At 50.2% G+C, this 27,132-nt stretch overlaps 1 protein-coding gene across 4 annotated transcripts in view; it reads right to left on the reverse strand.

The window, feature by feature from the left end:
* TENM4 (teneurin transmembrane protein 4) overlaps positions 1-27,132 on the reverse strand; it is a 390,997-nt gene that overhangs the window by 161,686 nt on the left and 202,179 nt on the right. For all 4 annotated transcript variants that reach the window (XM_062198278.1, XM_062198277.1, XM_062198276.1 and 1 more), the window contains 2 exons: positions 24,092-24,306; positions 22,226-22,436 (listed from right to left, as the gene is read on the reverse strand). In XM_062198278.1, the coding sequence (XP_062054262.1) occupies positions 22,226-22,436; positions 24,092-24,306 (426 nt within the window). The remainder of the gene's footprint in view (positions 1-22,225; positions 22,437-24,091; positions 24,307-27,132) is intronic.

Below are 27,132 nucleotides of genomic sequence, written 5' to 3' on the forward strand. Positions count from 1 at the left end.
AAGTACAAGTAATGAACAGGAGAGCCCACCGAGTGCCAGGCAGAATGCCCGCACAGCACTGTCTCACCGAGTCCTTCTGAGGCCCCGGGAGCATAAGTACCTTCCTCCAGGAGGCATGTCTGGGTGGCTGCGGAGCTGGGGAGGAATCCTGCTCCTCTCATGCCCTGCTGGCCCCTGCAGCCTCCCTTGTACTTCAAGCTCCTCAGCCCAAATTTTCTTCCATGGCTCTTCCCTTCGTTTTGCCTTATCCAAATCGTCCTGTGCCTTCTGGGTCCACTCTAGGCCATGCTGACCCATACTGCTGGCCTTCTCAAAGTTCCCTGGACAACTCATCTTGAGCTACAGGGTATCACCAATGACTTCCATGCTAACAGCATTGTCTTCTCCAGCTGTGAGATGATCTTAGAAGATCCCAGGCTTGCACTGCCAGGAAGCACCATATTTTTTTAAAATAAAGAATACATACAGACACATACCCGTTATATATGAGTGTATGTATATGCATATGTATACATACACATAAGTGTGTATATATACATGTGTGTGTATGTATACATATTAATACCTGCAATCAATATATAAGTTTTTAAGTTGCTTTGCTTTTTATCAGAACTGGTCAGGTTGGACATAAGAAGGAAAAATCTGAATTTGCTGTCTGAACTTGTGTTGAAAGTCACAGTTGTGTGACTTGAACAATCTGTGAAACAAACATGGAAGAGGAATTTGGAACTGCAGTCAGTGACACTCACTGCACACTCAGTGGGGAGCCCGCTCCACGTCTGCAGGCGCCAGCTCACGCAGCCCTCACGGCGAGGGCGGGGTCTGCTCCCCCATCAGCTGATCTGCCCAGGGCGACACGGCTGACAAGAGGCTGTGTCACAGGGAGCACAAGGCCAGACACTCGGGCTCCACGACTTCTTCTTGGCACCATACGGCAGTGTACAGAAAGGCTGCTGGCTTGTCTGCGTGCTCCAATCACCCTGGTAGTTTTAATTTGGATTATTGTGGATAATGAAGGCTGAGAAAGCACAGCCTCTTACTGGAGGGAAATACACACACACACGTGTAGGCAGAATGCTGGATGTGGAACTTCCCCTCAAACGAGCCATCCGCACAGACTCCGCTAAGTGAGCGGACCTAGGAGGAAGCCAGCTGGCCTCCCTGGCGCTCCTCGTGCTACTGGAAATGAACACTTTCTACATGCTTTCTGGACCTCTGCAGCACTAGCAGCTTTCCCTCTGATGCAAGTACTATATGTACCTAGTTTAAGAAGGCAAAGATCACATAAAACCTAGCACTAGAAGTAGCAGTCCTTTGCCTCGCCCATATACCTGAGCGCCACTACTCTTAACTCCTGTTCTTTCTTCTAGAATTTACTACAGCACAGATGCTCTTTGACATAGAAAGCGGTTACATCTCCATAAACTCACTCTGAGTTGACACTCACTGTATGGCATATGACCATTGACCACCCTAGCTTGGTACCACAGCACGCTGTGTAGGACGGGGTGTCTTCCCTCGTGAACACGTGGCTGGCTGGGCACAGGGCTCACTGCCACCACCCAGAATCACAAGCGAGGACTATACTGCGTATTGCCAGCCTGAGGGTTTCTACTGAATGCATATTGCTTTTGCACCACTGTGAAGTTAAAAAAAAAAAAATCTAAGTTGAACCATCATAAGTTGGGGGCCATCTGTATTTCTATATAACGTGTTTACACACAGATGTTTTGGACTGATACATCATGTTATCTGCGGCTTCTGTCCAGCATCAGGTTGTTTTCAAGGCCTGCTTCACATCTGTCATCTGAGGCTTCTCCTTACCTCTGCTTATTGAACCTATTGTTTTCTAGACCCCTCCCCTCCCTTCTTGGGTTCCTTTATCGTCTTGGTGGAATGCATTTTCTAGTAGCTTTCTGAGAACAGGTGAATGCATGGAAGATTTGAGAACCTCGCCTGGCTGAACACATCTTTAGTCTCTTTACTGATAATAATTTGACTGCATAGTTTTAAGTTGGAAATTTCCCTGGGGATTTTCAAGGTTATTTGTCTTCAGGCTTCTGTTATTGATAAGTCTGCTGGCACTGGCTTCCTGGTGACACTGTGCATGTCACCTCTTCTTCCTCTGGAACCTTACAGGAAGATGAGTGACTTTCTCAAAATCAATGGGGCTGGCCACTTGCAATCCAGAAACCTGTGTCCCTCAGTTATGGGAAATATGCTTGCATTATCTCCTCTCTGCTTGGACTTGCTGAATTGATCCCTCTTGTTTTCCTTATCCGTTTTCTCTGATTTATCTTTGGAAGCCTCCCAGATTTATGGAAATTTTATTTCCACTTTCCTATTATTTACGTCTAGAGCTCTTTCTTCTGTTCTGATTTGCTCACCTCTGTGTGTATGGTCTCAGTTTACAGAGACAGTGACACATTTTCTCTAAAGGTTGATGGAATCTAGGTTTATTTTCTTTGGAGTTTTCCCCCACTGGCTGCCTTGTTTTCACTTCCTTGAAGATCTTTTGTTTTTCTTTTCCTCCTGTTTCTTTTGGTCTTCATCTCAGTTCTTGGAAGGTTTGTTCAGATGTCTCACGATCCTGTTGGCTCGTATTTAAAAGTGGGAGGCCACACAGCACCATCTCAGCTACCAGTCATCCCTGTAGCACTGGCTCAGGTATTTGTGGAGAATCCACCAGCGACACTCTTTACAGAGTCTTGGTTCCCACACAGAGTTTATTTTCCTAATCTCCGTCCTCACAGAGGAGACATAATATATACCGCTGTCAAAAACAGAGTCTAGCAATGTCATTTTCAAAATTTAGGTCATGCTTATTCCTGTTTGCAGAACGGCAACGTTCCTACGTCTGGTGCCTTTTGGAACCTTTGGGTTGGAATCTCTAGGGATCCAGCCTCTGCTCTCGTGCTAGGCTGGGAGAGGGATTCACCTATCTGGGTGAGTTGAGAGAGGAAACCTATGGGTCTAATTGCTGTGGCTCCCCACAGCACAGAGACTTGGGAGCCTCTGTGTTCCCAGCCTGGGCCTCGCCCCTGCCTGCCCGCCTTGGTGCCTCTTATTCCCAGGGTTCCCCGTGACTCATTTCTCACTAACACCCCAGACAGCAGGCACTTGGTGTCCAGCTCTCTGCTCGCTGACAACTCCAGACACTGTGCGTTTTCCAAAGTCCACTGACGTCTGTTGCTGGCCGTGGTCTCTTGCTGTTCTTCTCCTGGTGGGTTTATTCTTTGCTTGTTTGTTTGAAATCAGTACTCTTATTACAGTGGGACTCCAGGGAGAGGTCAATGTAACAGTCGACCACAGGACCCTCTCAGTAGCATCTGGCAAGCTGTTCTAGGTTCTCCCTTCTGCTTTAAACCCAACACGCGTTGCAACGCTTCTCCCACTGGGTCATTCCTCCTCCTCCTCTTCTGGCTGCCCCCCTACTTCTCCAGTGCTGCTCACCCCCACACCCTCCTTCTGTCTCACTCTTGCCACTCACCTACCCTTCCTCTTTTTTTGACAGGCAGAGTGGACAGTGAGAGAGAGAGAGAGAGAGAGAGAGAGAGAAAGGTCTTCCTTTTTGCCGTTGGTTCACCCTCCAATGGCCACCACGGTAGGCGCGCTGTGGCCGGTGCACTGCGCTGATCCGATGGCAGGAGCCAGGTGCTTCTCCTGGTCTCCCATGGGGTGCAGGGCCCAAGGACCTGGGCCATCCTCCACTGTACTCCCTGGCCACAGCAGAGAGCTGGCCTGGAAGAGGGGCAACCGGGACAGGATCGGTGCCCCGACTGGGACTAGAACCCCGTGTACCGGCGCCGCAAGGCGGAGGATTAGCCTAGTGAGCCGCGGCGCCAGCCTACTCTTCCTCTTTAAGGTTGTGAGGTTCCAGCTCAGACATCACCTACTCAAACCTTCCCCGCCTCAGTGAGGTTAGCACCCCTGGCTGTGCACCCCTAGACTCTACGCTTTTCCTCTGTAGCTCATCACCCACCGTCACGTTGCTGTGATCCACACGTTGCCCCCTGGAGAGACTCCGAGACCCCCTGGGGCAAGGTCCCTGTCTGCCTTGCTCACAACAGTCACCACATCCTGAGAAGAGTGCAAAGCATGAGCGAGATACAGCAGTGCCTGTGATGTGAATGCGCACTTGCAAGAACACACGAGTGAGTGAATTAAATAAACAAGAGAAGTGCATTGAAACCCAGGCTGCTTCATGTCCTCACTGTGAGATCTTAGGAAAGAGCCTTAACTTTTCTGAACTCAGCTGCCACTCCTATGAAACAGGGACAACAATGCTAGTGCCATCCTCTCTCACCTGGCTGCGAGGATTAAAAATGAGAAAACTCTATGTCATTGTACTCAGTAAATCAAAGCTCCTATACAAGGCAAGGGATTACTGCTGTCATGGTAAACACAGAAAATTCTCGTCTACTTTGGGCACTGGGGATGCAGGAAACAGAACAGCAGGCTCGGGTTTTTGAATCTCAGGATGCCTTAAAATACGCTTGCTTTCCTAAAGTGGATCCGCACTAACCCTGCTCTGTCTCTGCTCACACCTGGCATTCGAGACCTCCTGGGGTCCTGTCTTTCACCGCAAGCCAAGCTGGTGTAGAAAGCATAGTGAGCGCTCATGGTCAAAAGTTTCAACTTATTGCAATTCTTTAAAAAAACAAAAGCCAGTGTTAATGGAACCTTTAAGATATTTATGCACACACAGGTGTGTAACAGTGAGCTGGGGACACACACACTTGGGGGTCCCTTTCAGCTGTGGCACTAAAGAAATCACCCTGGCAGCCAGGAGGACTTGGTCAATCAGATCTTTTTCTGGTTGTCCAGATTTGTCCATTTCCTTGTGTGTGCCCAATGGGGAGCAGAAGGCATTTAGAAAACCCCAGCTCTTAGATGTTGTAAGGCTGGCTAAAGTCTTGTCTTTGACTTGCCCCATCAGAATTTCTGCAGCACTGTGTTGGGCATGGCTTGGAAAGGGTTCCGCTTGATGAGCTCGCTCCTGACCGTACTCTGCAGGTGGAAGCAGCAGTGGTCTTGGAGTTGAAAGTTCAAGTTCAAACTATACCTCCAACTAGGTGGATTATGCTAATTACATTGTTGTTAATAGGTATGTTTATATTAAAATATATCTTTTGTGTCCTAGTCTTTGGAAGGAGGCATATAAGCATTTTCTCTTATTTCATACTTTTCAAAAATAATTTTTAATGACCATATATTCAGTAGGCATTTCATAATTTACTTATGTCCTTTCTTACTATTAGACATTTGCATTGTTTCCAAAATGTCACTATTGCAAACAATGCTGTGACAAGAATGTAGATATTGGTACATTTATAGATACTGGTACTTTCATTTAGGAGAGACTCTTAGAAGCTGAGCATTTTTTGTGGTTGGATACAAAGTGCCAGATTGTTTTGTGGGTTTAGTTCTATGGAAGCCTCAGTAGGGCTGGCTATTAACTTGGGGGATTCTAACTTACTACATTTAAAAGAAGACACACTGTTATTTTAATTTGCACCTCCTTGATTACCAGTGAGGCTAAACGTATTTCATGCACATTTATAGCACTGTATACGTTTTTGGACACCTTTCTACATAGAAGCATTAGCCATTTGCCTACAAGATCAGGATTTCTTTCTCTTACAGCAAATGAGCTGTAATGTAATATACATACATTAACCCTTCATCTCGCAAATTGCTCCAAGTACTTTCTCAATCTACTATTTTTCTTGTTTTGACAAGTTTTATAAGATACATGGAACATTTACATATTGCTATAAACATTTATCTTTCATTTTTCTTTGTGATCTCTTCAATGACTTTTCAGATTAAAGTTTCTCCAAGCCAGAGATACTGTAAATACTGTGTTTGACCCCTTTTGGTTTGACTTTTAAATATTTACCTCTTTAATCATCTGGAATTTATTTTGGGGGTACTGCAGGAGGCGCAGTCTGAATCGGAGGTGAAAAGTCAGGTGCCGCGAGGGGCCAGGCAGCTGAGCTGAAGCCCTACAGCAGGCCCGTGTCAGAGAAGGGACAAGGTAGAAGCCACGCGCTGAGCCGTGGACTCCACTCAAGGGCAGCAGGGAGTCCTCCTGCAGGATTCTGCAACTTCTCATTTTTTTAAGGGAAAGCATAAACCTATCATTACATGGGAAATTACCCCATTTTAAAATAGTGAGCCAGGGGCTGGCGCTGTGGCGTAGCAGGTTAAGCCGCTGCCTGTGGTGCCGGCATCCTGTATGGGTGTCGGATTGAGTTCTAGCTGCTCCACTTCCAAATGAGCTCCCTGCTAATGCATCTGGGAAAACATCAGAGGATGGCCCAAGTGCCTGGACCCCTGCATCCATGTGAGAGACCCAGAGGAAGTGCCTGGCTTCTGGCTTCAGCTTGGCCCAGGCCCAGTTGTTGTGGCCATTTGGAGAGTGAGCCAGTGGATAGAAGAATTCTCTGTCTTTTCCTAACTCAGCCTTTCAAATAAGTAAAATAATAAAATATTAAAAAAAAAAAAAAACAAAAAACAAAAAACCAGTGGCTTAAAAGCCTTCTCTGGATCTCCAGACCACATTCCCCCTACCGAACGCCCCCGTGCACTTGCTGTTTGGTTTAAGCTGCTGGTTTTCCCAGTTCCTCCAGTGCCCGTACTGACTAAGCTTTCTTGTCCCCCTGACTCTGATTCCTCTGTGGGGAAATGGGAACGTTTTATGTCCACCGGTAATATTTCTAGGCAGCATGACTTCGTCAACCTGCTTGACTCCTGCTGTCTTGTAATTATTATGGATGTATGATACGAACCATCTCATTATTCTCGTTCGAATTTCTCCCATACTCTCATCTGTTTGTTATTCCACATGAGGTCTTAAGCCACGCAGTTACCTCTCCTGCATTCCCTTTAGGGTCCTGCCCGGCATTCCACGAGACGTGTACACGGACACACTCAGGATGCTCCACCTGCCCGTGGAGGAGCATGTCATAGCTCTTAATTATTCACGGCCTGTTTTTCAGCTCTCAATACAATTCTGCAGTTCTTGGCACATACCACATATAGTTCTCATTAAGATGATATTTTAATTCTTACTGATTTTAGGGGGGTGGTGGCTGGGACAGTGTTCATTATATTTCCTAAGTGCAGGTATATGGACAATCTATTAACTTTTGAAAAGCTATCTTGTACCCCAGTAACAAGTCCTGAATTCTTACTAAGTAAAATAGTTTTTCAATTAGTACTTTTGTGTTCTCTAGGAATACAAACACGTCCTTCAAAATATAGAAAATTTCTGTCTCAGCTTCTTACATCTGCTTAAGGCCTCATATCGGCCAAAGCCTCTAAAAGATGCTAATAGATATGTGTCATTTTATTAGGGATTTTAAAGAAATTCTTGTAATATTTAATCGGGACGCATAATATTGGCTTTTGGCTGGAAATTGGTGCTCTCTATTATGCTATTTCTTTTGTATCTTCCTTCCCCCAGTGTCTTTGTGACTAAGCTTTGTCATAAGAGGCGTTTTTGTCACTTAATGGACACGAGAGAGACACCTTGGCATGGTGCATGATATGCCGAAAAAGCTTTGGTGAGCAGGCCTGACACAGCAGACGGGGTGATGCTGCCTGGGGTGATGGCATCACACATCGGAGTGCCTGGGCTCAAGTGCCAGCTCTGCTTTTGATTCTAGCTTCCTGCTGAGAAGGTGCACCCTGGGAGGGTGTGGGGATGGCTCACACCATCCATGTGGAAGACTCAGACTGAGTTCTAGGCTCCTGGTCTCTATCTGGTCCAGCCCTGGCTGTTACAGATGCTTGGGGAGCGGATCAGTAGATGGAGATCTCTCTCTGCTTTTCAAATAAAAATATATAAATAGCTAAGAAAATACACTTTTTTTCTACCGTGTTAAAAAGTTGTAATATAAGCGTGACCCAGACACACCTGGGTTTGGACACACCTGTAGCTGTGCTCCTCAGTGGGCCTTAACTCCCTGCTCCTCTGGCAAATGCAGGTAATCGTTACGACGGCCCGAGCTGGTTATGAGAATTAGAATAAGCTAACGTGTACCAGTGGTGCTTAGTGCAGCGCTTGGAACTCAGGAAAAGAACAGAAGCCTTCATGTCCCCTCTCTATCCCCTGAAGGAAAGGAAGAATGGGGAAACAAACAATCTCCCAAATGCAAGCTCTCCAAAGGGTTAGAAACCTCTAACTCTCCCCAGCCACTTCCGAAAGTTTGTGCGTGCACTTTGCATAACACACATGTATCTTAATTTTAGAAGACCACACGTGTGCACGCATTTCAACAAGTTCTGCCCCAAACATAAGTTTACCTTTTCATTCCAATTTCTACAGACTTGGTAAAGGACCCTCGATTTTCTCAAAAATGCTACTCTATCTTCCTAAGCATAGGGCTTTTTCTCAGTTTTCCCAAATTTTCAGTCCACCCTGTGTACCCCTGCGTGACCCCTTTGTTGGCCTGTGACACACATGAAAATAAGAAATCAGGTTGACATGTAATATGAACTGGGAATGCAACAAACTGAGCTTCTATTAGCTCAGAACATGAGTGCTGCTCTGATAGAGGCATGAACCAGCAGCTACTCAAACTGAAACCATATGCTTGGAGGTTTCTGGCTTCCAATTTTTTATGACCCTTCATATAACACTCATCGTCCTGTCATTTCAGCAGAAGGCCCTCTGCTCTGCTTAAGCAGCAAGAAGCAGGCTGAAACCTCTGTCAAGGTTGCCATCACTAACCCTTCGGTTGACTGCAAAGGAGCCTTCCCCAGGGAGGGACCCTGGGCCATGCTCTTCAGCCCCAGGGAGGGCCAGCCAATGCCTACACTGCACGTCCTCCTCGGGGCACAGCCTGGCATGTCTTCCCTCCACACTGGGGAAGGGAACCTCAGGGGATTGGGGAAGTGGGCAGTGGCTTGGGAGGGTCCCAGGAGGAAAAACCGGCGGAGAAAGAGCATGGATTCTTCAGCCAGACTGGCCTAGATACGAATCCTGGCTCTGTTACTGCTTGTGACTGTGGGCGAGTTCGTTAATTTCTCCGTTTGTATAAAGGAAGCAATAATTGTTCCTGCGGGTTGGGTCATGTGTATGTAACCCTTGGCACCTCCTGGGGCGCTGGAGGCACTCAGAAACCTTCATGACACTCACAGCCAATACGTGCACAGCGCCCGCGGGGCGCCAGGGCTGTTCTCAGTAGCTTACGAACACTAATTCTTCCTTTCTCCCAGGAGGTGAGTCCTACTATTATCGCTGTTTTTCAGATGAGGGCACTGATGGGTTATCTATCTTGCTCCAGGCCACTCTGCTAATGACGGGCAGAGCGCACCCCGCACACCGGGCCATGTGGCTTCAGGTCGGCTTTCTCACACCGAACGAAGCTGCCTCTCACTCCTGCTATGGTACGGCGTGCGGGATGTGACTCACTGCTGTCCCGAGGCTGCCGGTGCCTACGCGGCAGCACATGCAGCTTACCAGGGAGGCTGTCCATTCTACATAGGCCAACAGAAACCTGCCCCGAATCCTGCTCCCCTCCACCTCACAGCTCGGCCTCTGCAGAGCCCCCTCCTCGCCCCTCGCCCCTCGCCACCTTTCCCATGGCTCATCCTCCTGCTCCCCTCTCTGGGCCTCCCACCCCTTCCATTAATCACCTCCCCTCTCCCCTGGCTCCTTCCCCACAGCTGACAACACGCTCAAGGCTCCCCCACCTTACATAAACCTTTCCTCAAAGCTGCCTCCTCCTCAGGTTACTCCCATCTGTCTCCTGGCCTGCTCTGTCTAGAAGGAACTGTTACTATGTTCTGCCTCTCACTCACTACTGAACTCGTGCTGACCCTGCTTCCGCCTGTGCTGGGGAGGGGCAGACGGCTCTCACTGAGGGGCAAGGGACCGCCCAAAGACCAGTTCCAGCAGCTTCTTTGTAATCATCTCCCTAACTCTCCCCCGAAGGCTGATCTCCACCGGTCTTCCCCGCCCTGGCTCTCAGTGCTGGAGTACCACCCTGCCTCCGAGTTTACACATCTCCTTAGGTACTCCACGCTGACGATGCATACTGGGTTTCTGTCTCCAGGTCAGAGCTATCCTCACGGCAAGACTCACCCACCTGCCCAGTGGTGAGTGCCAGCAACTAATGTCCACTTGGAAATCCTGTTTTCAGTTCAACTCTAACAGGAGTTAACCATTTCCCTATCCCTGCCCCCAACAATCCCACTCCCTCTCATTTCCTAATGTAACACATGACATCACCATCCATCCACCCTGCAGGCTGAAACTTCCCACTTTTCCGTGGTCCTATGATGCCCGGGAATACATCCCTCCCTTTGTACGAAGCCCGTCCCATTTGCCCCAGCTCAGCACCTCTTCTCTCTCCTAACTCTATTGGCTATAGAAAGAGTCTTCCTTTGGGTCTCCCTGCCAGTGGGAGAAACCACTCCATCGCTTAGACCACTTCCCAAGAGATGTGTCCCAACTCAACGCATGCTACATGTTTGCTGAGAAACCGTCCCGCATTGCCCACTGCATTCATAACCAGATGTCCAAGCTGGCCTGCACAGCCCTTCCCAGAACGGCTCTGACTTCACCTTCCAGGCTCTTCTCTGGGTACCATCCCCTTCCACACCTTCTCTATGCCCGGTCTGCAGATACAGCATCACACAAAGGCATAAGTGGGAAAGAACGTGGGGCGATGTGTGGCTGCGAGAGCCAGATCAGTCTGGATTCAAATTCCAGTCCTTTCGTTGACTGGGCATGTGAATTACGCCTACTCATTTAAATAAGATGAGCTTCACTTTCCTCTGGGGGAAAGGTCCCTACTTTGTGTGACTTCTGTAAGGGGTTGTAATGGTTTAAGTAGGGGCTGCGCTGTGGCGCTGCAGGTTACACTGCTGTTTTGTGACATTGCTATCCCACATCAGAGTGCTGGCTTGAGTCTCAGCTGTTCAGCTTCTGATCTGGCTCCCTGCTAATATGCCTGGGAAGGCAGCAGAAGAAGGCCCAGGTACTTGGGCCCCTGCCACCCACATGGGAGAGCTGGATGGAGTTCCTGGCTCCCGACTTCAGCCTGGCCAACCTTGGCTATTGTGGCCATTTGGGGAGCGAACTAAATCATGGGAGATCTTTCTCTCTGCCTTTTAAATCAATCCTTATTTAAGAACTGATTTATGCAGAACATCTAGAATAATACTTAGATGCAGTACAAGTTGAATAAACTAGTAACATTGTGGATCTTGTCAACCAGCGCTTCTGGGAGGGGTTTGTAAATATGAAGAAGCCCCGAAACCTAAGGGGGCATTTGAGAAGTTCTGTGTGAATCTGAAGGAGACCAAAGTAAACAGAAAAAAATAACAGTGCCCTGGAATGTTCTAGAACTTACATTTCTAGCAGTACCAGCAAAAGCAGATTACAAGACTTGAACAGTTTCAGGGTTGTTCTGCCCCCTGAATCTAACAGGCTTGGCATGCATAAGCCCCCCAGGGCCGTAAGCACCTTCCTCAGCCAGGCTCCTGCCTACGTCCTGAATGGGCAGTTGTGCCCACTGTCTTTCAAGGTTGGCCATGAGAAATCCAGGCCTGTGGCAGAAGGTTCTAGGCTGCAGGGAACATCGGTGACCCTCTCCTGAGGATCTGTCACGTTCAGAGTCCTGTCAGGCAACTGGGCTCCAGGAGCAGTTCCTGGGATTGGATTCAGAACACCTGGCTGTGTGTCCTACGTGAGCCAGGGCTCACACACTGCTTCCGGCTCTCTGAAACCCAAACTGCGCTCCCTCCTGGTCAGCTCATCAGTGTGGATGAGCAGAGGTCTCCTACCTTCTCTTCGTTAGAAACCACGTTGTGCCCCTTTACTGAGTTGTTATGTTGAAGATCCAAAACCCAATGTGACTGTATTTGGAGACAGGGCCTATGAGGAGGTAATAAAGGTTAAGGGAGGTCATCACAGCGGGATCTCAATCTGATGGGGCTGGCATCCCTGTCAGGAGAGGAAGAGACAGTGGCATGCACTGTCCCTTCATGCACAGTGAAAGGCCTGTGTGAGCACAGAGCACCAAGGCAAGCTGTCTGCAAGACAGGAATCTGACCCTGCCAGCGACTGGACCTTGGATGGGTAACCTCCAGGACTCTGAGACACAAATTCAAATCCGCCGGTCTGCAGACTGCAGTTTGTTTGTTTAGCTTGGTGAGGCAGCCTTACCAAGCTGATGTGCTTGGTTTCTTTTCCTTTGTTGCACTGACTCTTTCCATATGTGCTAGACCTTCCTTATCTGTGGTTTTATTACACTATACTTGTAAGTGTTCAACGTGCAAGTTATTGTTGTTCATGTCTTACTGTGCTAACTGAAACTTTATCACGGGTCTGTGTGTGTGTGTATAAGACACAATGCAAACAGGGTTTCAGTGCAATTTGCAGGTCCAGGCATCCACTGGGGTGTACTCCTCACAGGTCAAGGAGAGTGACCGTATCGCCTTCCTGGATTCCAACTTTAGGTCTAGCCTAGGTGGCTAACAATATTTGCATGCTATGTTCTAGTCCCTAGGTGTGTCCTCTGCAAGAAGTCCTCTGTGCTTTCTCCTATATTACTGGCAGAGGGTGGGTGCACACCATAGCCAATGGGAATTATTTAGGGAAGGGTCAGCTCTCCCAGTTGGCTCTGTGGGGGCAAGGCTCCTGTTTTATTCACTGCTCAACCACCAGCATGTAGCAAAGCCAATGTTCAGCAAATGTTGAGTAACTGAGAGGCATTTAAAACACGTGCACTACCCATCATGAATCGGGCTTTTCCATCGCTCGCAGACTCTTTAAATAGGTTTGATTCTTCATTATAGGTGAGTTAGATGAGGCTGAGACCTATCCAAAATCCCACAAGTCAACTCTTAGATTTCAAACCAGGTCTGACGCCAGGATCTTTGTCCTGGGGTGGGCAATGGTGCAGTGGGATAAGCTGCCTGCATCAAGTTCCACCTCCACTTCTGATGCAGATTCCTGCTAATGCACCTGGGAGGCAGCAGATAACGTCTCCAGTACGTGGGTTCCTGCCACCCATGTGGGACGCCCAGATGGAGTCCCTGGCTCCTGGTTTTGGCCTGGCCCAGCCCCTACTGTTATGGGTACTGGGGAAGTGAATCAGCAGATGGACAATCAATCAATCTCTCTCTCTCTCTCTCTCTCTCTCTCTCACTCTTCCTTTTAAATAAATAAAGCCAACACACAACAGGTCTGTGTCCTTTCTCAGGACCCCTCTGCCACTCCAGCCCACTGCACTCCTGCCTCTGACAATCTCAACGCTCTGCCACCACCGCCAATGCCAGTCACAACTCACTCATTCGCACTCACTCAGCTGGGCCACTCCCCAGAGGTGTTACAGAACAGGAGGCCAGGCGGTGAACCACGCCACCCCATCAGGAAGGCCAGAGAGGACCAGAGAGAGCACAGCGCTCTGTGAGAACCTTCTCAGAGCTGCTGTTCTGCTGGGGCACAGGGTGAGCAGCTACCCTCACGGACAGGAGAAATCTCGGGATGCACAAATCCCATCACCACTTGTACAACCGAAGCCACGGCTGCTCCAATGGCTTCTGCTGGCAACTCCAGCATGAGGAGCAGGGGGTGGAGGGGGAGCAGGGCTCCCTTGGGCAGGTCAGAGACATTCCTCAGACCAGGGCACAGGAGTCACTGCCCGCACACTGTGAGCTGAGGGGCACGAAGGCTGCGAGCCACAAGCCCTTCTCTGCCTGTGTGAACCTCAGCGCAGAAGGACGCACATGGATGTCACTGATCACCGAGGCCTAAGAGAAAGATCTCGTGCTTTGCCCTGCCATCCTAACTCTGCTCTTTCCCAACCAGGAAACTTGGCCAGTGATGCTTTGTCTCCATGCCTCCATCCCTTACCTGTGTCATCTAAGCCTCTGGTTGGCTGGGAGCCAGCCAGGTACTCGGGACAGCCCCCAGCATTGCCTCAGACAACACACTGTAGTGAGAGGAGGTCCGGCTCTGCACGGGTGGCAGCAGGGCCCCGGATGAGTCGTGTACTTCTCCGAACCTCAGTTCTCTCATCTCTGAAACTGTGAGAGATGAGCCAAAGCTCTGGGGAGACGTCTGCCTGCATGCTGCAGCTCCCCGTGGCAAAGGCGCAAACCACTGTGCAAGGGAGGCCCACAGTCCGAGAAAAACTGCAGTGGGGGAGTCCCAGGGCACCCGGACCCTTCCCACTGTGCCTCCCAGCTTATTTTCTCCACTCCCGGCCGCCTGGCTCTCTGACGCTCAGCCCCCTCTGCCAGCTGCACGTCTTTATTCCTCCCCCCTTCCCTCCTCCTGTTTGAGTCTCTCCCTCTAGGAAATGTCACCGTAACCCTGGGGCGTGGCCAGGAGTTCCCCCAGGGTCAGTATTCAGCTGGATTCACCTCCATGCCCAAGGCCCCCATCCTGGCCTGGGCCCACCTTTGCCTGCCCTGGACTATAGTTTAAGAACCTCCTAACTGATTTCCCAGCTCTCACAGGGAGGAAACTTTGAAATACGCACAGATTAAGTGACCCAAAGTCCAGCGATGGCTTCCTGCGCCCCTCAGATTAAAGCAGAAAGGGAGAAAGCTCTTTGCATACCACCTGAAGGCCCTGCACAGGTCGGCTCCCGGCTACCCCGGCGCCAGCCCTTTCATCACCACTCCACAACATGACAGTCCCAGGTCACTCCTACTCCTATATTCTTCCTTCTGCCTGGACACTCTTCCTGCAAACCTGTATGGCAGCTTCTGCTCCAGCTCCTGCCCCAGCGGTCCGAGTTGGACCGCCTGTCTGCACGGCTTTTTTCTCTACTAGAGTGTTACGTACACCATTTATGATTCCATATCTTTGATGATGGCACGAACGCCGGAGATTCTGCCTCAAACTCACCCGCACACACAACAGGGCAGGAAGCATCACGGTTGCATACAGCACTGGCACCGAATGCCCGGCTGAATGAATGAGTACGTGATCGGATGCAGCGCGAGGCTGTTCTGCCCCCCTGTGCCCAAGCTCTCGACTTGCTTCTTCAATCCGAGGCTTAATGAAAAAAGGCCTCGGCTCCCTGGGCGATGTAAGGAGACAGAACCAAGCCGTGTGCCTTCCTCCTTAGCTACCTGGGCAGCCTCTCCTTTTGCTCAGCTTCATTTTCGCTTGCTCACTGGCCCGTGAGAACCTCAAGGGCAGGCAGCAGGTCTGCCTCCCGGCTGGCCGGGTCACACACACACAAGGCTCTCGCAGTTGGCATCAGGCAGACCCGCTGAGGCCGGCGCAGCCGCTGCTGGTTGCCTGCCTCACGTTCAGGTCCCCTCTTCCTGTTGTTCAGAGTGCCAATGTGGCGAGCTACAAGTACTCACTTCCTCAGACGTCCTCATCGCTCCTAGTGTCCAGGAGACACGGCTCTGGCAAAGGAATGTGAGCTCTGATTCCTTCCCCTTTCCTCTTTTTCCTACCTGAGACAGCAGATGTGCGTCCTGGAGGTGCTGCAGCTATTGTAGGGACATGAGGCGGCAGGTGTAGAAACAACAGCCTGGGGCAAGGTAGGCAGAGCACAGGGCAGAAAGAGCCTGGCCCCTCATGCCACTGCGAGCAGCTGTCCTGGCCATGGGTGGATGCGCCGTGGGCTGAGAATGTGCGTGGGGACTCCCACACTCCCGTCACAACGCTCTCTGAAAGGGGCAAGGCCTGTGTGCACACTAAACACATCTCCCAAGTATTCCCACAAAAAGAAGAGCTTGATTGCTTGCCCCGTGTGGTGGCCTTGAACTACGTTGCCTTCTTTCTTGCCCATGAAGTTCCAGGTAGAGAGAATTAAAAAGGTTCAGCAGCAGCTAAGACACCAGGGACAGTGGAGGTTGCGGTGAGGGTGGGAGGGGGGAGGCAGCAGAGGGCAACCCCGCCCTTCCGTGAGCACCCACAGCCGCTGGCAGGGCTGGGCTCCCGTGTTCCTTGCTGTCCTCCACAGAACAGGTTGTTGGCCACAGTCTGCCTCCGGTGTGCTGACTTGAGTCTTCCCTCAGCCCACACAAGATGACTCCGAATAAAGCCCTGTATCAGGGTGTGGTGAGTTCACAGGGCACTTTCCTAAAGACGTGTTTCCATTAGGAATCTCACAGAGGATCACCAATGTCATTTACAAGAAGGTTATTTCGTTACTAAGAGCCCCTGCTTCCTCGTTGCCCCATTTCTTACAGTTAAATTCGGAGGCTGTGAGGATGTGGGCAGGGGTCCTCAAACTCTGCAGTCCCTTTCCTTCGCTTCTTCTTGGGGGCAGTGCAGGTTTCTACATTATTTACAGTGTGCACTGCTAATGCCAGGGCGCTGTGTCCCCAGATCTCTGCAGGTGCACCCAGAGGATAGCACCCAAAGCAAGGGCAGGAAACAGCAGGGGCAGTGGTCTATGGACAATCCTGAAGGGCCCAATTCTCACCAATCTTGGAAGATGGAAACTGAGATGAAGGTACATGCATAGCAGGGAAAAACAAGGACTGGATTGCAGGCAAGGCCACGAAACATCCCACCAGCACTGCGGAACAAGTCCTCTGGCCCTCTTGCCTCCGCCCCCCACTTCGTTGTTTCTCTCATGAAAGCACAAAACTCAAGCCCAGTCAATGAATGAGCTCTTGTCCCGGGCCTCTGAGGTCGGACCCCACGGCCCTCACCACAGTGCCCTGTGTTCACGAGGCTGCCATGGAGCCCGCGGGAGGCACTTACGGTTCTCCCAGGTAACTCCTCCCCTTCGGGGCCCCTACTCTCTGGTCAAGGGAACTGCTGGCTCCCCACACCGGCTCTGCACCTCCTGCCTCCCTCCTGTTTGCTCATGCTGTTCTCACTATCTGATTTCCCTAAGTCCTGCTCTCCCAGCTTCCTTCTGCACAGGTGAAAATTCCACCTGCCCTGCAAGGTGGGGGAGGTCAGAGCCAATGGGGCTTCCTTCAGAGAGCCCTCCCCTTCTCCCAGCACTCACAACTCCCACGGCTGAGCCAGTATGTGCCAAACGACCTTAGCGGGGCAGGTTTAGGCTCAGTGGTTAAGACGCCTGCATCCCGTGTCAGAGGGTCCGGGTTCGAGATCCCACTCTGCTCCCACTCCAGCTTCCCGACAGCACATACCCTGCTGGGAAGCACTTGCTCTATGAATCCTCATTCTCCCTTAATCTAGCCGTGAGCTACTTTTGCCAGTCACCATGTCACACCTCTGTCCCCAGCTGGGAAGACAGCAGGGATGTGGTCCTTGTGGCTAATGGGAGCAGGGAGGAAGGAAGGTATGACCCCTGCATCAAGTTCCTGGACATAGAACAGACTGATTTCCAGCGGCTGCCGGGGCAGCAACAAAAGGGCTCTCCTTTTTAATTAGCACCAGGAAGACCACAGCACGTTTCTCATAAAAATCCCCCAGCGCTCTGTTTTCCCCTAATGATTTGCAATGCTTTTCTCTAGGTTTCCAGATCCATTGCTGGGCACTTCCATTGTGTTCCAGTCTGGCTCACACTGTCACAATGTCCAGTTGTGTGTCAGCATCAGCCAAAGCGAAAAGGCGAGATGCTACCCCGAGACCCCAGACACTGCGCCAGTATCTTGTTGGGCACTGGGGTTGCAAGCAATGCATACCAAGTTTTTTATCTTTAAAGTTTTAGATGCTGAGAGATTTTCTTCAGGATCTTTCTAACGACTTCCAAATAAAACTTCCTGGGTGGATACAAAATGGTTACTTACAATTGGGAGTAAGTTACAAGGGAGAGATTGTATGCCATACACTACAAAGGAGAATAAAACATTCAGGAGTAACCTGACAAACAGTGAGAGCGTGGTGTAGTGGGAAAGCATGGAACTCGGAGTCCAAGCTTCCACCCTGGCTTTGCCCTTAAGTTTGGGCAAGGCAACGAAACTCCCTGAGCCTCCATGTCTTCATCTACAAAGCTGAGATCAAAATAATCTATTGTCTAAGGCTCTTTTGAGGGTTGAACTGCACACAGAAGGGAGCTAAGCGGGTTTCCCAACACACAGTGTGTGTTGTTTAAATGTTTGTTGAATGAGTCAACAGATGGGGAAAAGGAGTGTATTACCAGAAAACAAAGCCTGATCCTGGGTAGGAAGCAAATTGTGAAAAAGGAACAGCACAGGCTTTGGAGTCAAACGGAGCGAAATTCCCATCCTAGTTTTTCTTTCAATATCCCTGAACCTCAACTTCCTGTCTCCAGTAGGAGTGTGGTCATAGAAATACAAATAATCAACCCATGGAGTTACTGCAAGCCTTCAGTAGTATTGTGGAAACCCTTACAACTGCAATGGGTAAATTGTATTTCAGCTAGTGGTACATCCCCCTACTTTAGGGGTGGGGAATGTCTGGTCCGCAGGCCCTATCAGCCCCACAAAATCATCTGGTCTGGTCCTGCCAAGGCTACTGCAGGTGGACCTCAAAATCCAATAACTCTCTAAAGCAGGCTAATTTTTAAGTTGATAATTTTGGCCCACAAATGCTGTTGTAAATGTCCAAATGGCCCTTGGTAGAAAAAAGGTTCCCCAGCCCTGTCCAACTTCATTCAGTTCCTGGGGTCAACAGGGCTACCCAGCTCCCTAGTGTAGCGAGGAGCAGACACAGGACCCTCGGATTCTGCATGTCCACATGTTAGGGGAGAAGATAGTTATCCCCCAAAAGAGCTACCATGTTTTCTTCTCAAAGGTGTATGGTTCTGGTGGTGAGCCTGTGCGCTTGTGTGTGTGTGTGTGTGTATGTGTGTGATGGGGTGGGGATGTGGTCATGGGAGCTCTGTCAATATCAGGTCTCTGTGTGGACACATCTGTGTATACAGATTGTAAAGTGCTTTCAGATTTTTTTCACGGCAAAGATAAACTCGTTTAATTTAAAGTCATCAGCTGGATTGCATTAAATGGAGGGAAAAGCAAAAAAATGTACACAATATAGCCATTTGTTAAATTAAACACAATTATTTCTCCTGTTACTTAATTACAAACAGACATAAATACTCGGGATTCTGACATCTCAGATCTTAAGTTCTAGATCTGTATTCTGCCATGTAACAGAGGGAGGGTCATATTCCAATTGCTGTGTTAAGCAAACCCAAGAGTTACAATTGTATACTGGGACCCTAATGACTTCACTAAAACAAGACCTAAACTTTTAATTAACCTGCCAAGACAAATTACAGCTCACAGCTCACAGGTAACGATCACAGACAGCTGAGACTCAACGCCAGGGACCCTTGGGGAAAGAGGGATTAATAGCAACTTCAGAATTGGTCTGTTTTTGTATTAGAGGGAAAAAAACCAATATTCATTAAACAATCACCACAGCTTGAAGGGAGACAGGTCAGAAAGGCAGCCAGAGGAATGTGGAAGGAGGTGGAGGTGGAGGAGATGAAGGTGGAAGAGGTGGTGGTGCTGGAGGAGGAGGAGCAGGAGGAGTGGGGAGGGGAGGAGGGGGAGGAGGAGGAGTGGGGAGGGGAGGAGGAGGAGGAGGGAGGAGGATGAGAGAGAACATGAACGCCTTTTAGTTGTCCAGTGCTTTTGGTGACCAAACCTTGTACTAGGCCCTTAATACCCCTGTCTCTGATCTTCATAATGGGGACTGCAAAGTGCTAGTATTCCTCCATTTTCCAGGCAAGAAAAATGAGGCTTGGAAAGGTGACGTAGCTTGCCACCATCACAGAGCCAAATGAGACAGCAAGGGAAGGCAGGGATGGAACGTGGTTCTCATGGGGTATTGGTTTTCCAAGCGTGGACAACACAACATCAGAATCAAGAGCACCTAGTCTCTGCTTCAGGCCACTGAGTCAGAATTTCTAGAGAAAGGTTCCAGGAACCTGGATGCTGACCCAACCTCTCAAGCGATTCCTTTGTTCACAGTGTTTGGGAGTCATCCACAAAGTGCTCTAACTTCTTGCTACATCCGTGTCACTGGTACAGATACTTGGGTCCATTTAGACCTGCTGAAGCAGGATCTGCATTTTACCAAGACCCCTGGGTGGGTCATGAGCACTTTAAAAGCTGAGCAGCACAGCACAGCCTATATGTGCCAAAACAGGCTTTTGGCTCAGTGGTAAAGACACATAGGAGGCGATCTGGGTTTGAGATCCCGCTCTGCTTCCAATCCAGCTTCCTGGCAGCGCAGAGCCTGGGAGGCAGCAGGTTCTGGCCCAAGTACTTGAGTTCCTGTCACTCACTTGGGAGACCCGGATGGAGTTCCAGCCTAGCTCGGCCCTGGTTGTTGTAAGCATTTGGGAAATGAACTGGCAGATGGAAGATTTCTCTGTTTTTATCTCTCTGTCTTGCTTACAAAAGAACACTATAGAGTTAAGGGGAAGTGAAGCCAGGTTTCATCATTTGGAGAGAGCAGAGGAGCTGGAGGGAAGAGCAAGACCATCTCCCCAGTTATGACAAGACAGGGCAGCAGGCTCTGACAAGCCACGAATTGGCCAAAGGACCTTACTGTAGACCTTTGTTTTATTTCTCCAAGATGCATATCCTAAATAAAAGTATCTTTCTTTGGGGGTCATATTAAGATCTTTTCTTATTTATGCTCAGTCATTAAAAGAAATTCTGACTGTGAAAGCACTTACTACTGTGTAAGTGCCGCATTCCTGGGGAGTTGCCTGAGAGCAACGAGACTGTGGGACCATGAGCTTGTAACTCGGGCACCACCAACAACTTGGCGGTTACGTCCTCGCTGTGTCCAGAGAGAGAAAGGATGCCTATACTAACCCTGCAGAATGCCAGCCTCCTCGAGCCTCCAATGCCAGGGAACTGGCCTATGCCCCCAGCCTCTACATGACCATAACCAGGAAGCAGCAGCCCAAAATTCCAGAATCTTCAGAAACAAGAAGTGAATGATGTAAGGTCAGGACCTCAGCTGGCGGGAGAGAGTCACAATGGGGCACACCGTCCACCACACTTCACAGCAAGACGGTGGGGGTGGAAGTCACCACCCATCAGGGCTGGGATGAGTGCTGAGTCCCTGTTCTTCCGATACCTGGAGAGCAGAGGCTTATACGGGTAGCTCCGACAGCAGGAGCCAGTCCAGTGGCCACCACCTCCTTCACTTGGCCAGGAGGGTAGAATACTGGGCAGCATTCAGAGTGGGAGCTCATTAATCGGGACCCACATGCAGTGGGAAAATAGCCTCTGACTCAACATTGAGGGCAAAGTTGCAAATAGGAAGAAGGTAGCCAGAAAGTAACTACTGCTGTTTCGAAGGAAGAACCACAGCCTTCCCGAGTTTTGGAAATCTGTACCAGCTTCAGAGGTTTCCATGAGACTCGGTTTTTCCACGTCAGAGGCCCTCCCAGCCAAGGACGGAGACACAGAGTTTCGAGGTGAACGCTAAAACACATAGAACTTTCCCGTGAGCCCACCCCAGCCTCCTGGGTAATGGGGTTCTTTTTTTCTGTAAGTTATTTTCCCGTAAGGGAAGCTTTTGCCAGGCTGTGTTGTAGTGTTTCCGGTGTAATCTAGAATGTCTCTGACCTGCACCACCATGCCCATCACATCCTGGAGTAGGACACAGACTCTACGGAATGTGTTGGTAAGGCAGAGAGATTTTTCCAAGTGGGGTGATGAGGCTATGGAGACGGCCACTGGCTTCTGAGGTGGCCCAGGGCCTCGCTGTGCACTGGGCCCTAGGCTCTCTTTCCGCTGTGAGGGGTACTTTAAGGTGTTAAGACCCAATTCTCACGTCAGGACGTGCCTTGTCTGTGAACAGGACATCCCCTACTGTGACTGCACAGTCCCCGTAGCCCTCTGCAGGGCTGGCGCCAGCCTCCCTTCAGGTCTTCATCTCCTTTCATCACCCCTGCCAGGGGTTGTTGGCTCCCAAAACAGAACAACACAAACAAAAGCCCAAATCAAAACTCAAAGCAGAGGCACCAACAATGAGTGAGCTGAACCAAGTGAGGCTGTCGAGACAAGCAGGTGGCAGCCAAGAGCCTGAAGACAGATGCCGCCTGTATGCCTGGTCGTTGGGAGTCCCATCTCGTGTGGTCAGTCCTGCCCAATGCAACTATTGGTCCCCTGGGCTCCTGTGCCAGCCCCTCCTGACACTCCCTCCCTCCCCTGAACTCCATGCGTCTTCCCTGTCCAGCAAGCCCAGTGAGGACAGCCTCCCACTGGACTCGAGCTGGCACCCAGCCCTCCAGGCAAGATGCATTCCCTAGCAGGCATCAGCCCCCAATGGCCCCAAGCCTCCCCCAGCCCAAAGAGACCCAGAGGGTAGAGCTCGTACCAATGGCAGTGGTGAGAAAGGACACCACTTCAGACTCCTTCCCGTCGTTGTAAAACGCCAAGTGCCAGATTCCCGAATCCAAGTACTGGATGAAGCCGGTCTCGTGGCTGGATGGGGGCACCACACCCCGAGACTGGCGCTGGGGTCCCTCCAGGCTCCGTGCCTCCTGGGTCAGCAGCCTCCTACCATCCAGCAGCTCCACAAAGTCAAACTAAAGCAGAGAGAGAGGGAGGGAGAGAGGGAGGGAGGGAGGGAGGGAGGGAGGACATAATGAGCATCAGCCCTGCTCCCCCCCAGTTCCCTCTCCAGGCTTCGCCATGGAGGACCCAGGAAGCAGACAGAGCAGCTGCAGCCGCTGAAGGCTGCTAACCGACTCCGCCTTCTCCTAGAGCCCGTCTTGTTCACAGTCTCCTGACTCTCCTCCGAGGGTGCCGTGGTCAGTGAACGTGTCTGTGAGTCTCAGCTTTGTTTCAATTGTGTTGCGTGGGAGACTGTTCCCTGGCGGAGTTTGCACCAGGACAACCATGCTCAGTCACCGTGGGGTCTGTGAGCAGAGACCCAGCCTCTGCACGATTATCTGAATCCCGGGCAAGCAGTGATGGGCATCTGGGCAGACGGGAGGGAAGGGGTTCTCAGGACAGGGGCTGGATCTCTGGAGGTGACTCGAACATCAGCCCTGTGCAAATGGAAAGTTTATTTGTATCTGTTTTTCCAACGGGCTCTTCTTAAATGCTCCAGTTTCAAGGAGCAATTTTAGGGGAACTACACTGGATTAGCTCAGAACTCCATCGATAATTGCAGACCGTGTCAAATACAATTGCCAGTTGCTCTGGGCCTGCAAGCGTGACACTCCAGAGGAACCAGCGCCCACTGTTAACAACAGGTAGGTGGTTAAGTCCTACTGGCTGAAGAGCAAGCAAACTGAGTAGTTATCTATCTGTTGAGATTTAAAAAACAAACAAACAAAAGACAGATAGTGCTTCTATCTCAGTTAAAACCTTCCAGAAATCTGAATCCAGGGCTGGGTGTGGCACCTCTGCCCAGTCACCAAGGCTCGGGCTCCCTCTGTGGTTCTGTGGCTCCATCTTTGGTAAATATGTCTGTTAAGCCTTGAGCTGCAAACCACCAATGACTATGGGGCAGGGAAGACTGCACTTGACCTGGGTATGCCAGATGGATGCTAAGGGCTTGTATTACTCTATTTCAGAGCTAGGAAGGCCTCATGCCACTCTCCCTCCTAGCCCAACCACGGCTGGTGGCGTGTCAGCCGTCCTGGCCAAGTTTTCTGCAGGGTTTCTGGTGTGCATGTGTCTTGGTAAATGTGTAATCCTGAAGGCGAGAAGGAATTCAAGACTCGGGAAACCACATCTATTCTCAGCCAGGCCCTGCACTAGCTGCCTTCTAAATGTTATTTGTTATTCTTCACAACAGCCCTGCCAGAGTGGGTGCTGTTATCACCATTTTATAGATGAGGAAACTTGCTCCGAGAGGATCAGTCATGGGCCCAAGGTTACACAGCTGATAACAAGAGAATTCAAATTCAGCTCCGTCTGACTCCAAAGCACATGGGTTTTTTTCCCCCTCTCCTGATCACATTTCTTGGGTAATTTAACTTAGGAGAGCGGGTGATAGCAGAAAGGCTATTGGAAGTTTCACCGAATGCCTTCCCTTTGAGAAGCCCTGTGGATTTAACTTTTCTTCTCTGACAGGCAGGGTCCAACAGGGGCAAAGGCTGAACGGGCTATGAAACACATGAAATTCCCAGCTCCCCTCAGGCTCAAGGATCCAGGCTGGGCTTCCGGACGAGGGGTGATGATTTGAGGTGGGAACCCACGGCGACCGATGGGCACGTGGGGCTCTGCTCACCTGCGTGTGTGAAGGAGGGAGGCCTTTCCTGCCGTAAATGCCGACCAGAGCCGCCTTTCCCAGGGACACATTGAATTTCAGGTGCACGGGGTGGTCTATGAACACCTGAGACCTCCAGAAAGTGCCAGGAGGAATCTTCTGGGACGCTCGTCTCCCCACGTCGATCTCTCCAGAGTCTATGAAACTGTCCTCTGGAAAGGAGCTACTGGGCTTCCCTGGCAAGACACAGGGAGGGGAAGACAAAGGCAGCGGTGTTAGCCACGTGGGAATCCAGGGCCCAGAGCACCTGCAGGCCCAGGCCCTGCCCAGCCTCACTCCTCCACGAGGCTCTGCTGCCAGCTCCCTGCGCCCCTACCCCTTCACAGCCAGGGGAGCGGGAGAAGGGCCAGGTCCAGAACATTTTTTTGCCCCCTAGTGATGCTCCAATTGTTTTGCTAAAAATATGTATTCTTCCAAAGCAGTGTGGGTCCTCCCTAAGGGCCATCTGTGTACTGCATAATTCCACAGTATGTGAAGATGTATTTTGATCCTAAAAATAATCATTTGCAGTTACATGAGAGTAGCTGTGATTCTGTGTGTGTGTGTGTGTGTGTGTAAAAAGCTGCATGGTGAAACAGAGGAAAGAGGAAGCGAGGTGCTGTTAGAAAATTTACAACTGAGAACCCTTCCTCCAGCTCGACTGGGGTGGGGTAAGGCATTTTAAAAGTTCACCCTTTCGGGTTTGAATTGGAAATCGAATTCCAAGAGGGGCTTGTGCTTGGGGGCAGGGAGATGGTTTGGGAGACAGGGAGAAGAGGGTGGAGTGGTTCTGAAGACTACTTGTTGCTTTCTGGATGGGTGGACACCATCTGTGTGCCTATGTGACTATGGGTCAAGGTGAGAGAGTCTCCCAAGGTCATCCGCAGAGTCTGCATCATACCAGGACTTCCAACCCAGGCCCCCAACCCTGTGCCCAGCATCCACTCTGGGCATCAGGAGTCAAGTCTCTTGCCCGTTTGTGTTCCCAGTCAGGAGTGTGACAGCTTTCTGTGGGCACCACAAGTGTGTCAAGAAGGAAGGCTGCTTAGCACGCTTGCTGTACCTAGTAACCGAACACTCACACGTGAACACTAGGAACCCCAGCTTCCTGCCACTCCCTTCCCAGCCTTTCCCAGGAGTGAGGAGGCAGCAGGAGACTGCAGGGACATTGGGAGGCCATCCTTAGCATAGGAGAGGCCCAAATCAACAGACTGTACTTTGCTTGTCCTGACACAGGACCCACCCTGGATGCTTGGTTCCATGGTCCTTTCTGTCCTTTGAGATGTTTGAAGACAGCCTTTCGAGAACAAGAATTCATTTGTAAAGAAAACACATTTGTGGAACTTTTTATGAAAAGCATTTGGAGAATAAGAAATTAAAATGTCTTTTTTTTCCCTCTCCCTAGTTTTGTAAGACTCCTTACAAAGCACATTTGATGCAGAAATGGAGCTTGGCAGGACATTGTAGTCATAAAATATTTTACTGTTTTAAATAATAAAATTCAATTTAAATGTTAAACTTCTCCATATGTTATCATTCCCTTATAAACTCCTAGGCAGAAACATCAGGTTTTTAGTCTCAAACCGTTAAATGTTATTTTAATTAAAAATGTGCCAACAAAAAAAGTTAAAATGCACGCTCTATCAGTACGAGTCCCACTGGTGTTCTGTCATTAGCAGGGGAAGAAGTTTGCATCTCATTCCTTGATGGGAGGAATGTGCCCCAGACTCTTACCTTGGAAACAGAGACACGTGAACCACCATCCTGGGGGTCACAGAGTTCAAAGACAGGAGTCGAATTCACAGGCATTAAGATGGGCGAGAAGTACCTGGTCTCCTTGTTTGATTAGTGGGTATCCTCTAGCAAGCCCTTGGCTAATACATGAGGCATGCCCTCAGCTTCTAACGCCTCCATGGAGGAGAACTAAGGGGAGTAGGAACCAAAGCAGGATGCATTTTAAACCTTCGGCCCCTAGACATTGCCAAGCACGCAGCACAGCGCCGCTAATTCCAAGGACTCGTTCCCTTTGTGAGTAGGCGAGAGGCAGAGATGATGGGATTTGAGAATTGTCTGCATTCAGATAATTCCTATGGCTGGAAAGAAATAATGGAAAACTGCTCTGGGTTTCAGCAGGCTGCTGAAGACGCCTGCTCAGTCCATTTTCTCCTCCAGTGAGCAGAGTGTCGGCAGACAGCGATGGTCTCTGCCAAGTTCTGTAGTCTTCCAGGTTGGAGGCCAAGCCCAGGCCTCTCCAGGGTGAAGGCCCCAGGAGCAGGAGTGAGTGAGCACTCACCCTCGAGGAGGTGGCCATGGGGACATTTCTGGTTCTCTAGTATTTCCCTAGTGGGCCTGTTAGGAGAGGGAAATCAACTTTGGTGTGATAGCGAATTCTGGTCCAGGGTGTACCCCACCAGGACCTGACCTCTGGCCCCCAGGGGTCCCCACACGGAATCAACTGCAGGAATGGGATGGGCGCTGTGCAGGCAGAAGAGTCAACAGCTCTTCCCCTGTGGATGCTCTGCCCATCACCTTTACTGCGTTCTTGAGAAAGAAGCAGGAGATTGGCTGGGCTGAGGGCTGGCAGACGGAAACAGCTCCCTGCTTTCTTCCCTATTAGAAACCCTCTCTCCTGGGGCTGGTGCTGTGGTGCTGGAGGTTAAGCCATTATCTACAGTATCAGCAATCCCCACGGGCACCAGTTCGAGTCCTGGCTGTTCCACTTCCCATCCAGCTCTTTGCTAATGTGCCTGGGAAAGCAGTGGAGGATGGCCCAAGTATTTGGGCCCTTGTACTCACTTTGGAGATCCAGATGAAGATCCTGGCTCCTCGCTTTGAACTGGCCCATCTCTAGCTGTTGCGGCCACTTGGGGAGTGAACCAGCAGATGGAGGATCTCTCTCTCTTTTTCTCTCCCTCCCTCTCCCTCTCCCTCTCTGTCTATAATTCAGACTCCTTTTTTTAAAAAAAAAGATTTATTTATTTATTTGAAAGTCAGAATTAAACAGAGAGAGAAGGAGAGGCGGG

Source organism: Lepus europaeus, chromosome 7 (genome assembly GCF_033115175.1).
Source record: "Lepus europaeus isolate LE1 chromosome 7, mLepTim1.pri, whole genome shotgun sequence".
NCBI lineage: Eukaryota > Metazoa > Chordata > Mammalia > Lagomorpha > Leporidae > Lepus > Lepus europaeus.